Genomic DNA, 16716 nt, shown 5'->3' with positions numbered 1-16716 from the left:
CGGGCCTCCAACTACCTTAAGGAGCAGGTTCTCTGACAATATATAGAAGAGTGTACAGAAGGAACTTTGTCATTGGCATGGATGATCACACCTGTTAAACTTTACCAGTCAGGAAAAGCTGGATTTTAAAATCTGTAAATGCAGTCAGTGGCAGCCACATTTCATTGTAGTCAAAGCCCAAGTTCACAAACAGCAGCCACCTGTTTTGAGTATAATAATAAATAATAATAATAATGTTTCCATTTCACTTTCCTGGCTGTCCTGCCAACTGTCTTAAGAGGTAAATGATACAAAGATAAACACTGAGCTTAGACTGAGACTGTTCCAGCAGCCAACACATTATTAAAACGAACCCACCTCTTTGTTGTGCGTTGGTACAGCACGCAAGAGCCTGGGGCCCTTGTTTGTGGCTTGGCCGCCGCCATCACCACCTCTCTCTCTCTCTCTCTCTGTGTATATATATATTTTTTAACTGGGCTGTGTGAACTGACAGGTTGAGATCCAACCATTTGAGAATAAAAGCGAGCGTGCTACTCCTGACACCGGGAGTACATTCACATCCCATTTCAATACAAAAATTAGAGCCAGGTCATTAGTGTCTGAAGCTTTGTGGTGTGGTTTATGCATCTTCACATCCTGTTATGTTTTAGTTGTATGGTATTTGAAGCACTTCGATCCAGGGCAGAGCTTTTCAGGTATCTGGCAGCATTGCCTGGATGAGCTGGTCAGGGGATTTACCCCCCGTTCATTGACTGATTCAGGCACTCCCCAGCATTGTGATGTCATCACATGCAGTAGTCAGGCTCTGACTCACCCTAGAGGCATCACAGAAGGGAGGCTGAGCAGGAGAAGGAGGGGGCTGAGACACCCAAAACATTAACTTTGCAGAGACAGTTACAGGAAGCTGCTATTTGAGAGTTCACACAACTGTGGAGGTCCATTTCAGTTTAAGAATAGGCCAGACATTGTTGAAGATGTCTATTAAACGGTTACCAATAATTCAGACTTAATTGACAAAACTATGAAAGTGTATTGGCTGGAAACATTACTGTCTGGAAATGTTGCACTTACCCGAGTTAGAAGTGATACTTAAGCTTACTGTATGTTAAGGAACTTGATGGAAAATATTTCTATTGTTTGACTGTATTTGACAGCTTTCCATAGGCAGCTTCACCCTTACTGAAAAGGGTCTTTGACACTATCTCTTTAAAAGTGAACATATGTAATAGTAAGGTTAAGACAATATCCAGCACACGCTCAAAACTAAACAGTTTCAAACTGGGCTTTGAAAACGTCTCAGTGAACAACAGCTGAGATCCAACCCTCCAGAGATAAGTTTGAGCATGTTATTCCCAACATTTACTGTATGGTCACAGTCCATTTCAATAGGAGCATTAGACAAATCTGTAGTATTATGCAGAGTGTGAGGCCCAACGGGTTTGGTGCATTTTCACATCACAATATAAATACAGATGTTTTAACTGAAAGATATTCCAAGTGGTCCTTTCTCCTATGTAGATCATAGACCTAGACAGGATGATGCAGTAACTTTTAGGGTTCTGATAGCACTGCAAATAGCAAGAGAAAAGGTTAATATGTTTTGTCTTACAGTAGAGGACGATGATAGAATTATAGCCTCGGATTAACTCTTTTAATGTACGCATTACTGAAAGCAGGTTGAAATAAACCACAGCAAAAAAACTTTAACACACTCTTCTCTACAGCTTCCCTCTTCCAGGCCTGTTACCATGTATATAGCAGATTGTAACATTCACTATTACCTGCAAATGAAATGGCACTCTGCATCTGGCAGTTGAGGCAAGCGGAAACATTTACTTCTTCAATGAATAGCATTTTTGTTCAAATGTTTCCTTGTTGCCCAGTATAGCTTGCACAGAAATAAGCTCCCATGTATTCCAATATAATCTTTAGCCTTATCTCTGGACACATTAGAGTCAGAGTGTGCATACAATGTAATTTAAACCACACCTAAAATCAAAGCTTCCTCACCATACTTAATGCTCAGTCTCACGTGTAGTATCAATTACAAAGAAAAAGGGCACTATTAGAGTAAATTCTTAAGATATCAGGGGTCAAAATGAAAGACTGGTAACAAACTTAACACTACCACTATTAAAAACTGAGGGGGAAAGGATACTAAAGGGCCCACTATTACTCCAACATTGAGCTACTTTTTCTTTTCAAGTCTTCAGTTAAACTTTGTTGTTTTGTTTTAGTTTTACAATTGCTACCTAGTTGAACTGAAAAAAGTTTAGCCCAATCTTTCAAAAACAAAAAAAACACTGGGAAGCTGAATGTTAACTGGCCCCTTGGGGTGACATTTGCTTGCAAGTTGATTTTTGTTTTTGTAACACAAGAGGCTAATTTAACTTTTCCCAGAGAACTATTAAAAACCAGTAAACATATGCAACAAGTATATTGTAGATATTTATTCAGAACATGCTGATTCTACAGTTCCATCAGCAATAGCAGGCATTCAAGTCGGTTCAACCCAGAGGAAGACAAGTTGTTAAATTAACACAGTTAACAACAAAGCTAATTTCAAGACAGCTGTTCATTTGTCACTTTACTCTTCCCCACTGACAAATAATAAAGTCTGTCTGGCTCTAGTTTGCTACATAACCCCCATTTGGAATGTCAAGTGTTTGGTGCGCTGCAGTTAGCAGATAGATATAAAGCAGCTTAACGTGCCTAGAAGCCATAGGACAGACCTAGTCCAATAAGGCCTATCAGGGAATCCTCAGCTTTCCTCATTCTCCAAAACAACCTAATTTCCTCTGGCCTGAAAGGATGGTTTGAGATGGAGCCAGGATTTTATGCTGAGTGGGGAAATGGAAGAACAGTTACCCTGGCAGTACAGAGACAAAACAAAGCTTTTGAAGAGGTAACTAAAGCATATTTCTCAGCTGTGAATCACACATTTTAAACTCGATATTTTGGTTCTTCCCAAGTCAGTCACTGCATCATTCTTTAGAAATTCTGAATAGGAAACATGCTGAGAATTGGTTAATGTGTTTAAGATTTCCCCCCCCCCCCCCATTCCATCCATTGATTTTGCCCAGTATTTTAAAGTCTACGTCACACCTTTGTGTCTTGATGGTTTGAAAGCTAAGAAGCTCGGTCCATGTATCTTACATTCTGTTGACTTGGACATTTATACTAAGCTCATCACGATGTTCTCATTAGTACTGCAGTGATTTATTTGTTTACGGTTTATTTGGAAAAAAAAGATAAGCTGTGCTCAAATATTTTAATCTTATGCCAGCTAACAGCAACTGAGCTATTCATCTACAGTTGGCTTCAAGGAGGTTTTTCTCAGAATCAAAACCTAGATGTCAGCCGTAGGGTTTGCCTACATAGGGAAACTGACCTACATAGCTACAGCAGAACAGCTGTTCCACTAAGAGCTAGATATTTATTATTATAATTATGCTGATCAATTTCCCCATGTAGACAAGCTCTCAGTTCCAGCTTTAATCTAGGTCATAAAAACACAATACATGCACTGTTCACAACAAGGCGTAGCTACCCCAAGGCCTTTTCTTTTCCATGTGCAGCAGACCAAGCATTGCTAAAGCCACCGACCTTACAAAATGCTCTGTAACATATAATAGCAAATAGACTTGTAGTGTACCACAATTAATGTTGTCCCTTTCGCTTCCTAGCAATAAGTTCTAAGTCCTGGAGTTGTCCAAGACATTTTCCATGAATGGAACCAACCATCAATATAGCATTTGCTTTATTCTTTAACCTATACTTTGCTTTGAAAGCAAGTATTTCAACACTTCCAAAGAGCTTTTTTCCACCCAGTTCTGAACCATGAATTTTTATTCAGTCAGGTTTAGCAGCATGAATTATTTGGAAGAGACCTGCCAATTAGAATAAAATACCGTAATTTAATCTAAATCCCCCTTGCTAGCGTTCTGTTTTAATTCTGGTCTTATTCAACAGGGTGAATTTGAAATTGAATTATTCTTCACTCCTAAATCCCTGCAGAACGATAGCTCAGTACACACACTGCAGTAGATATAGGCTACCTAAAATACCAAAAAGATGCAGCGAATTTCTAGGCTAAACTCTGTTGTTTTTTTTCAATCCAACAGGAAAGAGAAAAGCTTGAGAGGGTGGCCTATTACAAGTCCATGGTCCCCCATGTTATGAAATCAAGTGCTCAATCTACCCATCACAGCACAACAAAACTTTCCCCCTTTTCTCCTATAGACTTCTGCAAGGAGAATCCAGCCTCTAAGTAAGAGCTGGAATTTTTTATTAAATCAAAGGGCATTGCAGACTCTCTCAATGAATGTGGACCACGACTGCAAAACTGGACACATCTCACGTGTTTAGCAGCTAAAGGCACCATTTATGAGACAATTCTCTTCAGCTAAGCAGAAGCCTTCTGCATTTTGTGCTTAGCAAACCACTCGTCACTTTTGTCCGCTGCCATTGCCTGTACAAATAGAAGCGAACAATTTGTATAACGATAAAGTTATTAAAACAACAACCATTTACAGAAGCAAACGTGTCCAGGATTCTATTTGGGTTAGTGCCAAGCAGTCAAACAACTGGATAACTGACTTATTCACCAACAGGGACCAACTCTTAAGTTGATCTGTGATTACCTGAAGCAAACAGTTCTACCACACTGTAAATGAAAAACAATGCTCTTTAGGAATCACCTCCGGACTACAGTACAACAAAAGCAACAGACACTCCCTGCAACAATACAAGCTAGTTTCAGAAGCAAATTAAAAATGGTACGGTGAGCGACTGTCACTGTTGCACCAGATAAATGTATCCGACGAAGCGATTTGATAAGACACAGGCATGATAGGATCAGTGTCTCCTGCTCTGAAATGTCCCTTTTGTTTTCAGACTTTTCCTGAAACCGCTTGTCATTTCTGTAGCAGCAGCCCATTATCTTGTGAAGCTGTTCTACTGCACTGACCTGATTGTCGTTACAACCAACAAGCCAGTTTCCACTCTTATTTAGGTTGATTTGTAGTTGATACTTTGCACCTCTAGCATCTTCCATCCTGCAGCCACCTCTGAACTGAGGGATAGCTCACAAGAGCAGGGAAGGAAAATTCTTTCCAGGATACCGAGGCAAACCCCAAAAGCTATTTGGGATTTTTAACATCTGAAGAACGGCATGAAGCACTCATCTGAAAGACCCCCTTTAGAACTCAGTGTACCTGCCGCTGAAGGACTGGACTGTGGTGGGATTTTAAAACATACAGGTAGCCTATGCATTTCTATCCTGATGCTCCGACTTCTCCACCAACAAACAATACAGAGAATATATTACTTACATCATCTAACAACTTGTTGCCATTAGGATCCATCTTGGAAAGCTCTCTAAATGCTTCATCTCCTACAAAGCAGATTTCATGGCCGTCCTAAACCAGATTTTACAGGAGAGAAAGTGAAATTACTGGGGGGGGGGGGGGGGGGAGGGAGGGGCTGAATTAAAGTTTATTTTGTCACTATTTCAAACATCACTCACGGGATCAGCCAGGATAACCACTTGCACTGTTGCTTTTCCAGGGGTGTCCAAGCTAACTAGGGGAGTTAAAATCTTCTGCTTCTCCTTCTTCATCAGTGCTTCAATGTTTGGCAACTTAAAAAACAAAGAGTGAGCTGAAGGTCAGTTGTGTCATATCAGGCTGCGATCATTTACTGTACCCATTACCCACATCTCCATCACATTCCCACCAAGAGAAAGTTAAACAGAACTTTCATTTGATGTTATTATCTTGTTCACATACTGACGGTGAGAGACCTTCGAGTGGCTATTGGTATTACCATGAGTCACCCTCCACATGGCCAGCCCAGGAAATATAGGAAAGGGCCGGAGGAAGAAGGAAATCAGATTGTTACCTCTTCCTTTGGGCAAGAGAAGGCAATCCGCCCAAAAGCTGTGCCATGATCCACTGCTCCGCCAATGCCCTGCAGCTCCAATTTACACTGAAAGAGAGGGATTGAAAGAGTCTAGCTTGCAGGGAAACTAATCTGAAGACAAAAAAGAATTCATACAATTTTTACTGCATTTTTGCATGCATGCTAATCAGCATTACATAATAAGCTAATCACGTCAAAGCCACATATGCTTATTTCCCAGTGCATTAAGGTAGTAGTGACCACGGTCACCTTATTTGAAACAGAGGCTGTAAGCAGATACAAAAACAAAAGCACAATGATTCACCCCGAGTATTTGACAAATTTAGTCTGACTGCAAATTACTGAATGGATAATCTCATGTTCATGTTAACCTCTCTGTAGAAAGAGCAGTTTAGGTCACTGATTTCTCTTTTCCCTCAAAATTACCATATTTCATGGTATCTTAACCTTTGTGCCTCTTTCCTGAGCAGCTGCAGCTGGGTTCTCATTTTTATATGGCTATTTGCTTGCTTTCAAGAAAGCCCTACATATGAAATGAAGCATGGGCATTATGATGCCTGTACTTTAAGTCTTTTAGTTCAAAAGTTCAGAGCAGAACTACTAACCAATTTGACAATTCCACCTTTTTACATGTATGTTCTTAGCAGACACATTGACAAAGCAAGCATTTAGAAGATTAGATTAGAGTAACAGCTATTCTCAGTAAGATTGCTTGATTTATTTATTTAAGGTTCGGTCATTATGAAACGAACCAATCCCACAACATGCTATTCTCAAAGAATAGTCACTTCTCTAAATGACTAACCTGGTTATCTGCATAGCCTAGCAAAGCCCTTTGCTTTTCCTCATTCGTCTCATAAATTTTCATTCCCAGCAGATCAGACCAGTAGCTAACAGACTTCTGCAGGTTCGAGACTGCCAAAGTTACTTTTAGCACAGGATCTGCAAGATTGTAATAGTTTCCTATTAGTGGTGTATATGTTGTAGTTTTAAACTCTAGGTTTTTGTGCTCATGATAATGGGAAACAAATAGCAACAACATGAGGCAGGCACACATTCCCATAAAGCTTGGCCAAGCCAGATTTGCAACCTCTTATGAAGTTCCAGCTCTCAGTCTCCGATGAATAGAGGAAAGGGTATGAATGCGTTACCTTGCTTTGGTTGTTCTTTGTCTTCCAAGTAGAACTTGTATCCTCCTGGGGCTTCAGTTTCAAATATACCCTTTGCAACTTCTTTGAGTGGCCATCCCATCTTTCTGGCATTGCTCACTGCCTGGCTGGACAGAAGAGTCATGCCCTAGCAAGAATACAAAGCACAAACATGTGATACACCAGTGCAAAGATGTACCAACACCATCTTTTTGGTCAGTGGTACTGAAGTCAGCCGATAGATTTCCAAGTATCAGCATGGAATCCTAAATCTTCATCCATTGCCAGGAAGAGAGCAATCATCAATATAGTCTCTGCTCTATACCCTGGGCTAAAACACCTACTGGTCTGAAGGAGACCTCAACAGCCCAGACACTGGTTCCTTGCCCCCAGCTTTTCAATTATCTTCCTCCAAGAGAAAGGGCAATAATTACACAAGTGGTCTGCAGTAAGAGTTGGAGCCATCCTGAACAAGGGTCTAAACGGCCTCCGAGAGGCTGGTTATCTTGCCTTTATAAAATTAGTGCAACCGTCTGAGGTCAATATGAAGCAGAGAGATAGAGCTTAATGGGCCAGATCCTGGCTCTACCAGTCTTTGCAGAGCCCACTAGAACAGCACTGACCAATTGGGTTTTGCAGAGACAGAGGCCAAATCAAATCCAGAGTTCTGCCACCTTACAGATGAGTGGCTTCCATGGCCATCCAACCATCTCTGACTCCAGGGGGGGAAGAGGAGGATACCAGTGAAACAAGGAGCACACACAGTACCGCCATCGGGAGGAGAAAGTGAGTTCCTCCTTGGCTGGAAGTCCGGGGAAATAAAAGCGATGCTGCATTCACAAGACTGATCTGTCAGAAAGCTCCAAATTTTGCTGTCAGTGGGGTGGGGACTGAGGGCCCCCCGAGAACAAATACAACTGCCCCCCGGCCCCCAACTGCAGCAGGAGCACAAAGCACCTCTCTCCCCTTCCTCTTCCTTGCACAAAAGACATGCAAACAGCGCCCGCAAGACTAGCTCAGGGAACAAAAATGGATAGGGAATCAAACAGCATCAGGAAAGTGCATCCAGGACATAGTCTGAATGGACTCCTAGCCAAAAAGCTCACAACAAGAACAAAAGAATGTTAGAAGGGCAAATTATATTTACCAGAAAGTCACTGCCGAGTCGATACTCTCCAACTCCATAATTGTAGGTCAACTCTGCAACAAAGTGATCATCTTCGGGCCCATAGCCCACCATTGTTTTGCTCCACTTTCCATCATAAGGGCTAGAACAACCATCACATTTATTTGTCGTCAGTATCAGACACAAAGACACACACACACCCCGCCACACACCACAAGAAAGAAGTGCCTCAGGATAGGAACTGCATAACCAGTCGTCCAGCTAATCCAATATCCTATCCCTGACAGCAATCAGTGCCAGATGCTTCAGGGGAAGGTGCAGAAACCCATACCATACCAACTTTTATACAATACTATATCACTGAAAGAGCATGCCAGTCAGTGCCTACTTCATGTCCTCAACCATGAAAGGATCCTTATAGTTTTATCCTCTCCTATCTAGTTTCTTATGTAACAGCAGATGCAGCTCTCCTACAAATAGTCTAATCTTGTTTTGAAATTTACTAAACTATTTGCTTGCAGCAGCAAGTTCCGTTGGTTACTTATTCACCATATAAAAGTCATTTTAAAAAAAATGACTTCTGGCTAACAGGAGGAGAAGGCGCTATGACTAAGGGATTCCCATAAAGTGTGATAGAACACAGTAACTTTCCAGTAAATTCTTAATTTAATAGATTCCAAGGCCAGAAGGGGCCATTGTGATCATCTAGTCTGACCTTCTGTAAACCACAGGCCAGAGAACTGCCCCAAAATGATTCGCAGACTACAGCTTCTAGTAAAACATCCAATCTTGATTCCTCTTGTGGAGAATCCACCACAACCCTTGGTAAACTGCTCCAGTGGTTAATTACCCTATTGTTAAAATTGTATGCCTCATTTCAAGTCTGAATTTGTTTAACTTCCAGCCACTGGATCTTGTTATACCTTTCTCGGTTAGTCTGAAGAGCCCTCTGTTATCAAATACTTGATTCCCATGTAGGTACTTATACACGATAATCAAGTCACCCCTTTACCTTTCCTGCCAAGCTATGTTAATGTGTGACTAGGAAGGCACAACTGCACAGCCATCCAAAAGAATGAGCAATGGTAGTTTTCATAGGATTTGATCCATAATTCCTCAAGCGTAGGGATTGCAACTATAGTGCTAGAGCTAGGATAACATTAAGTGCCCTCAAGCTTCATGTTTCAGAGCATAAACTGCTCACCAGGTGGAGTCAAAAAAGCTATTTCCTCATCATGATCTAGGCAAATTGTACAGTTAGACAATACAGCCTAAGCTCTTTCTTTTTGAAAAGAAATGAAAGGCCACTGGAGGTAGCGGGGTATTTTATTTTAATTGATTTATTTGGATTTAAGAGAATACGATGCCTACCCAAGGCACTAGGCGCCCTAATATCATTAAACACAATAAAATAAAATCCCAGAAGCATGAAGTAGTAATTTTTTTCAGGAACTGTGGCCCAAATCAAAGGGATTTAGGCACCTAACTGCCTTTGAAGATCTGGGCCGCCCTGACTACGTAGACTGTTGATCTGCCATAGCAATGCTTATGTTCCAACGTAAGCACCACAGACAAACACAAGAAGGTACATTCTTACTTTCTTCAAATGAAATGAGCAATGATTAGGAAGTATGCTCAAAGGTCTATAAGTAAGCCTTTTTGGTTAGTCAGCATCTGCAGATGTTTTAGTTTAGCTAAAGATTACAAAGAGAAATAACGGTACATACCCATTACAAGTAGCTTTGCAGCCTTCCTCAAATTCCTCATGTCTTAGAATCTGGCAGATCGAGCACATGTAACAAATAAAGCCTACTTAGTTCTTAGAAGAAAATAGGCCTAAGCACACCCCAATAGAACGCCCAGGGTCCACCTGTCCTGTGACAAAAAACCCAGGGCTCCAAGTTACATGACTCAGGTTTGTGGGGCTAAGAGTAGCAGTGTACAGGTTCAGCCTGGGCTCTGGGACACCACAAAGCGATAGCGTCCCAGAGCTTGAGCTGCAGCTCCAGCATCTACATCACAATTAAACACCCTGATAGCCCGAGTCTGAGTCAGTGGATACAGGCCAGACACAGGTGTTGAATTGCAGTGTGGACATACTGTGAGGTAAGCCTCTCACCTTGCAAGGTCTCAGAGCCCAGGCTCCAGCCTGAGCCCAAACAAACATCTACAGTGCAATTTTATTGCTTCACAGCCTAAGTCGGCTAACCCGGCCCAGCCGTAGCTGTGCAGTGGATCTTTTAAATAAATAAATAAATAAATTAATGGAGATATCCCATCTCCTAGAACTGGAAGGGACCTTGAAAGGTCATCGAGTCCAGCCCCCTGCCTTCACTAGCAGGACCAAGTACTGATTTTGCCCCAGATCCCCAAGTGGCCCCCTCAAGGATTGAACTCGCAACCCTGGGTTTAGCAGGCCAATGCTCAAACCACTGAGCTATCCCTCCCCCCCCACAGTGTAAACATACCCTGACCAACTATTATGGGATTTGCCATAAGGCCGCACGTACACAGCCCGGGGAACAGTACAGCTATTTCGGTCTGGGGAGGGATATGTTAACAGGAACAAGCACAGCACGACACGACACGACAAGCCCTAGCCTGGAAGCAAACACACTAGCACGAAGCGGCCATAAGCTGTAAAACGGGGGGGGGGGGGGGTGTCTCAAACGTCATTGCACCGCGACCCCTTCAGACAACAAAGTTACTATATGACGGGGGGGGGGGGGCGCGCCCCGCTGGTCCGGGTGGGGGCGGAGCTCGGCTTCAGAACCAGCTCCCAGCAAACCCAATGTTGGGCCTGGCAACCCATTAAACCCCACAGGGATCCCCGCGCCCCTCCCCAGCCCCAGAACGGGGTAGCGGGTGCGTGTTGGGGGGGAGCGCAGCGCCAACCCCCGGCGCCGGGCCAGACGCAGCCACCTCAGGCCCCGCCCCCCCGCTCGCTCACTCACCCTCATGCCCAGCAGGTCGCGGTAGAAGCGGGCGCTCTGGCCACGGTTCCCCACTTTGAACACGAAGTGCAGCGCGCGCCGGGCTCCCATGTCTGACTTCTACCCCTACTTCCGGCGCATGACGATGACGCAATCAGTCACCCCCCCCCAGCAGATTAGGAAGCAGAGAGGGGAGAAGTCACGTGCGCAGCCGGATATCCGGCCGGCCGGGGTCACCTGGCGTCAGGGCAAGATGGCGGCGCTCAGGTGCCTCACGCTGGGTCCTGCCGCCGCCGCGCTGCTTCGGGCTCAGCCGGGAGGAGCCGGGGCGGGCGCGGCTGCGGGGCGGCGCTGGGTGCGGGCGCTGAGGCGGAGCCCGGTCCGCGTGCTGCCCCCGCGCAAAGAGCAGAGAGCGGCCGCCCCGGCCGGGCGGGAACCCGCGGAGCCGAAGGGAGCCCGGCTGTGGCCGGCCCCGGAGAAGAGCCCGGCCGGGCAGGAGCTGCGCTTCGAGAAGGCGGAGCCCGGAGACAGGCGGCTGGGGTAAGGCCCTGCGGCGCTCCCCGCACCCCCATCCCACCCCCGAATCCGCTTCTCCCCCCTGGGGTCCCGGACACCGTTACCATGGCAGCAAAACAACGTCTAAACCGACAGCTCGCCCCCCCCCCCCGGCCGTTTCCCTGGGCTCCTTCCCCAGTGACAGACGCATCGCGCAGCACCCGGGCAGATTGCCGGTGCCATAGCCCGCTCCCCCCACACCCAGACTGCCGCCATCTTCTGCCAGGCCAAAGTACCGGCTGGCACATCGGGTAGCTCCGCGCTACTTGAGTTGTGGGCACCGAGGTGGGCAGAATGTAATTGGCAATGAATCCGAAGCAGCAAGCCAGACTCCAGCACTGAATGGTCCTGTTTTCTGGTTGTAGCTATTGGAAAGTAGAACGGAGAATATCTTATTGCCCTTATATAAATCCATGCTATGCCCACATCTTGAATTCTATGTACAGATATGGTCTCCTCATCTCAAAAAAGACATACTGGCACTAGAAAAGGTTCAGAAAAGGGCAACTAAAATGATTAGGGGTTTGGAACGGGTCCCATACGAGGAGAGATTAAAGAGGCTAGGACTCTTCAGCTTGGAAAAGAGGAGACTAAGGGGGGATATGATAGAGGTATATAAAATCATGAGTGGAGAAAGTGAATAAGGAAAAGTTATTTACTTGTTCCCATAATACAAGAACTAGGGGCCACCCACTGAAATTGATGGGCAGCAGGTTTAAAACAAATAAAAGGAAGTTCTTCACACAGCGCACAGTTAACCTGTGGAAACTCCTTGCCTGAAAAGGTTGTGAAGACTAGGACTATAACAGGGTTTAAAAGAGAACTATATAAATTCATGGAGGTTAAGTCCATTAATGGCTATTAGCCAGGATGGGTAAAGAATGGTGTCCCTAGCCTCTGTCTGTCAGAGGGTGGAGATGGATGGCAGGAGAGAGATCACTTGATCATTACCTGTTAGGTTCATTCCCTCTGGGGCACCTAGCATTAGCCACTGGCGGTAGACAGGATACTGGTCTAGATGGACCTTTGGTCTGACCCAGTATGGCCATTCTTATGTTCTTCTTGTGCAAAAATTCATTGTAAAAATCAGTGTTCCTTTCAGATAGTCAATGCAATATTCAGACTTACATCATCAAGGCTAATAGATAATCACAATTTTAACTATCTGCTAAATCATAATAAGTCTCCAAGTTATTAGTGCACAAGTGAGGTTTTTACATTTGGCTTCAAGTAATGATTTCAATTGTGTTGCCACCAAATGTGGAGCATGCCAGCTCCATGTTTGAGTGCATACATGAACCATGAAAGGAAAGCATGCTACCACTTCATCTTAGCTTCACTCCACCCGTTGCTTTTACTCTTTTCCTCTGCCTTGTCCCCATCACCCTGCTTCCCTTCAGTTTTCTTTACTTTGGCTTAAAAAAAAACAAGTCATGGAACGAGCAGGATGTTTGCTGCCTTCACATTGTTCACTCTGCTCGTGTTAAATCCTTTCTTCTACCCAGTGTCTGTCTTGTCTGTTTAGACTGGAAGCTCTTTGGGGCAGGGACTGTTTATTTTGCTGTTTTTTGCAGCTCCTAGCACAATGGGGCCTGGCCCTTTGGCACTGCCATAATAAACATCTACATGAAATAATGGAAAGAGAGAAACTGGGGCCAGTGGTGAAATTCACTATGTCAGAGTAAGTCCTGACAGTAGAGGGAACAATTTTCAAAACCTCAGCTGTTATGGTAAGAGCAGAACAGCCATAATATGCTACATATGTGAAATTCTTCTGTCAGCTCTTGGGAGAGGCACCAAGTTTCTGACTCTGGTGCTTGCCTGCCGGTGCATGAGCCTTCTTGCTTTTGCATTTTTCCATGTAACTATTAAGATTTCAGCTAAAGCACTTGCAAAGAATTTGCTAACATGGTACTCTGTGGTCAGTGTCTGTTCAGAGTCCCATTTCTGTGTCTGTTTGTAAATCCCTTAGAGTTCTCAATCCTTTTTTGAATTATGTCCCTTTTTTTTTATATATTGGCAGTGGCCCCTCTCCCTTTAGAATAGCGAGAAGGATACTGCCACCTACTGTTGCTAATGTGTTTGTTCAGGAGATACCTGAAATTACTTGAATCAAAATGCAAGTCAAATGGTATTATAAAAACACTCCTTACCTGAATTAGTGCTGCTACTGTCAGTCTTTGAGAAATTTGGGCTTGTTCGGTACTGAAAAGCAGATCAATGTAAATCCCCCAAGAAGGCTCGCTGCGCAGCCAAGGCCCCCAAGAAAGTTGGGCTCCTGCACCCCCTTCTGGTTGAGAACTATTGCCTTATATTGATCCTGCTGTAGAGATTAATAAGGGTGAGAATAATGGATCCCATACAATATCAGGACTAGCTGCAGCCACTCTAAAATATGTATGCAGACAATCATTGGACAGAAGGAATAATATTGAGTCCAGGAAAATTTCGAGTGACACTCCCCACTTGCAAGTGGCAAACTTCAAAGCAGACCAGAGATGTTACTAACATTCCAGCAGTTTTAACTGGTCATCTTCTCTGTAGAAAAGTGGTGACAATTGCCAAGTCGAAGAAGTTTCGCGACCAGCATGGGAAGATTCTGCTGGAGGGTCAGAGACTTATTAAGGATGCCCTGGACGCTGGAGCAGTGCCCCAGACTCTCTTCTTCAGTACTGTGGGGCACCTGAAGGAACTGCCTGAGGAAAAGCTGAAGAAAACCACTCTAGTTAAGGTGAAGTTTGAAGACATTAAGAACTGGTCTGACCTCATAACTCCTCAAGGGCTGATAGGTAAGTTTGCTTTAGAAATAGTAAACAAAGGGTAGCTGCACTTAGCATTTATTAAAATAAATGTAGTGACAAATACAACTTGAGTGTCTCTTTGCTAGCCTATTCCTGCATGCCAGTGACATGGTGTCAAGTAGAATTGGCTAGAGAAAGGATTTCTCTGCTTCCACTCAAACTGATGTGAGAGACCATCTTGTCACCTGCCCCTCCACTTGAGGAGGGGACAACATTTCAATAGACCTCCTCAAAGCTTGGAAGATGATTGGCACTCTCATGGTGGCTCTGAGGCCTGTGTCTAACTGACATCCTTGATGGTGCCTGGTGATACAGTTATTCTGCTGTGGCCTGTGGAAAAATGGCACCTACAATCTCTGAGGAGATGATGCCCATGGGGGGGGAGGGGGAGGGGTGTTTTAAATGATGCTTTCAGTCTTTACTTTACTAGGAAAACAAACAGTCTTACGCAGACTCCAGCAGTACTGCTCCTCACCCGATCTTCAGTACTTCCGGTTCCACCACAAAAGTATCAGTTAAATCAGAAGTGATTAAAACAGATACATCCCAAGGGCCGTGCTGTGTCAGAAAAGCCTTTGAGCCTCATTTGCCCATGGGCCTTTCTCCCTTTGTTTCCTCAGGAATCTTTTCCAGACCTGACCATACCAAGATGACTTACCCAGCTGTCCAGCAACAGAATTGGCTGCCCCTGTCCCTTATCTGTGACAATCTCCGCGATCCAGGAAACCTGGGGACTATACTGAGATCTGCAGCTGGAGCAGGCTGCAGCAAAGTGCTGCTCACCAAAGGTAGGCCCCTCCTTCTGGAGAGCAGAAGTCTGTGATGACTTCAGCTGTGGGGTCAGGAGAGTTTAATGAACAATCAATCGTTTGGAAAAGTGATGAGATTTCACTTGATATGGATGGAAATACACAACAGCTCACAGCGTGTTGGACCTTCTGTGGATACTCCCATGATACCTAGCAAGTCTAGGGGCCTAGAACAAAGGCAGGTTCATAAATACAGCGCCCCATCAATAACTGCATACTGAGGGAGCTAAGAGAGGTTAGCTTTCCAATTTGTGGGCTGCTACCGTCCCATAGGCCCATATAACCCCTCCTGGCTGTTTCAGATGATGGCTTGCCCCAGGGAGCTTTTAAGCATTCTCCTTTGATGTGCTGTCTCACTGGCACAAGGTGCTGAATGCATATTCTTGTGGAGCCCTTGCACCTTCACTGTTTTCTATTACAGGCTGCGTGGATCCGTGGGAGCCCAAAGTGCTTCGTGCAGGCATGGGGGCTCACTTCCGCCTGCCCATCATTGCCAATCTGGAGTGGGAATCCATTTCCAACTATCTTCCCACAGACACACAGGTCTACGTGGCCGACAGCCGTGACCCAAGAACACAGGACAAGATGGAGGATGGGTCGGGAAAGGCCAGCAGCTATGGTTGGGTTTCCAGACCTCACAACTTGAAGGCTCCGATAGGCAGAGAGGACTTGGCTTTTGATTCAGAGAGCGAAGAGGAGGAGCAGGGAACAGATGAGGCCTGGTTCCCAGAACTTGACACTCAATGTTACCACGAGAACTGGACACGGGCTCCAGCAGCAGCAGTGGTGATTGGTGGGGAGACCCATGGTTTGAGCACAGAAGCACTTCGGCTAGCAGAGAGCACCGGGGGGAAGAGACTGATTATTCCTGTGGTCCCAGGCGTGGACAGTTTGAACTCAGCCATGGCTGCGAGCATCCTGTTGTTTGAGGGGAAGAGACAATTGCAGTTGAGAGAGAAGCAAGAGAGCAAAGGACAGAAGTTCCCTGCCTTGGGCTAAACTGTGCAGGAGACCATTCTGCACAGACAGAGCCTCCTCTTCTGTATGTTCCCATGCAGGTACCTTGCAGGGGAATCAATAAAATCACAGGTTTTGCCACTGCTATTCAGTTTACACTTGCACAGCTGTTAAAACAGACCTGCCCCCGAGAGGTCCATGCCCATGTTCAACACCCAGAGGCTCCACAGAGTGCCCATCTTCTGCACTTGATGCCCCTTAGCATTAGTGAACACATGAAACTTTGGGCCCAAATTTTGGGACTCCAAGGGCCACACTTACCTGCAGCTGCCATCAAGGTGTAGGCTTTGGAGAGAGCAGGCCTTTGCACCTGCTGCTCTGACCGGTTCCCTAGGAATACCATAAGGGGGTTAGGAGAGAGCCATTTTTAGAGGTAGTCAAAAGAATTAGCAATTGCTAACACAG

General features: G+C 45.0%; 2 protein-coding genes across 4 annotated transcripts; one reads left to right on the top strand and one right to left on the bottom strand.

Moving 5' to 3' along the window:
* Window positions 1-1397: 1397 nt before the first annotated feature.
* Window positions 1398-11291, bottom strand: GLOD4 (glyoxalase domain containing 4). Of its 3 annotated transcripts, none has more exons than XM_065573202.1 (9): window positions 11151-11291; window positions 9924-9973; window positions 8218-8338; window positions 7074-7218; window positions 6728-6864; window positions 5902-5988; window positions 5528-5641; window positions 5334-5420; window positions 1398-1568 (listed from the first exon to the last, which is right to left on the bottom strand). In XM_065573202.1, the coding sequence occupies exons 1-9, from the start codon at window positions 11238-11240 to the stop codon at window positions 1413-1415; spliced, it is 987 nt and encodes a 328-aa protein (XP_065429274.1). In that variant the 5' UTR covers window positions 11241-11291; the 3' UTR covers window positions 1398-1412. The 3 variants fall into 3 exon arrangements, with proteins under 3 accessions (XP_065429274.1, XP_005298216.2, XP_042713867.2); XM_005298159.5 differs by lacking the exon at window positions 1398-1568 and adding an exon at window positions 2436-4471; XM_042857933.2 differs by lacking the exons at window positions 1398-1568; window positions 8218-8338; window positions 9924-9973 and adding an exon at window positions 2436-4471 and having other exon boundaries at window positions 11151-11289.
* Window positions 11239-16398, top strand: MRM3 (mitochondrial rRNA methyltransferase 3). Its single transcript, XM_008169019.2, has 4 exons — window positions 11239-11669; window positions 14229-14473; window positions 15106-15273; window positions 15716-16398. Exons 1-4 carry the CDS (start codon window positions 11239-11241, stop codon window positions 16291-16293), a joined length of 1422 nt encoding a protein of 473 aa, XP_008167241.2. The 3' UTR covers window positions 16294-16398.
* Window positions 16399-16716: the final 318 nt, after the last annotated feature.

This window comes from Chrysemys picta, chromosome 19, assembly GCF_011386835.1.
Source record: "Chrysemys picta bellii isolate R12L10 chromosome 19, ASM1138683v2, whole genome shotgun sequence".
In the NCBI taxonomy this organism is placed as follows: Eukaryota; Metazoa; Chordata; order Testudines; family Emydidae; genus Chrysemys; species Chrysemys picta.
This window is presented reverse-complemented; position numbering and strand designations above follow the sequence as displayed.

What these genes read in the sequence shown, in the direction of transcription:
- MRM3 (XM_008169019.2), top strand. Translation starts at nt 11,239, where the DNA reads ATGTCTGACTTCTACCCCTACTTCCGGCGCATGACGATGACGCAATCA. An exon ending in AACTCCTCAAGGGCTGATAG is followed by an intron (nt 14,474 to 15,105) that starts GTAAGTTTGCTT and finishes TTGTTTCCTCAG; the next exon opens with GAATCTTTTCCAGACCTGAC. An exon ending in CAAAGTGCTGCTCACCAAAG is followed by an intron (nt 15,274 to 15,715) that starts GTAGGCCCCTCC and finishes TTTCTATTACAG; the next exon opens with GCTGCGTGGATCCGTGGGAG.
- GLOD4 (XM_065573202.1), bottom strand. Translation starts at nt 11,240, where the DNA reads ATGGGAGCCCGGCGCGCGCTGCACTTCGTGTTCAAAGTGGGGAACCGT. An exon ending in TGGTTATCCTGGCTGATCCC is followed by an intron (nt 5,421 to 5,527) that starts GTGAGTGATGTT and finishes AATCTGGTTTAG; the next exon opens with GACGGCCATGAAATCTGCTT. An exon ending in GCAACAAGTTGTTAGATGAT is followed by an intron (nt 1,569 to 5,333) that starts GTAAGTAATATA and finishes TGCTATTTGCAG; the next exon opens with TGCTATCAGAACCCTAAAAG.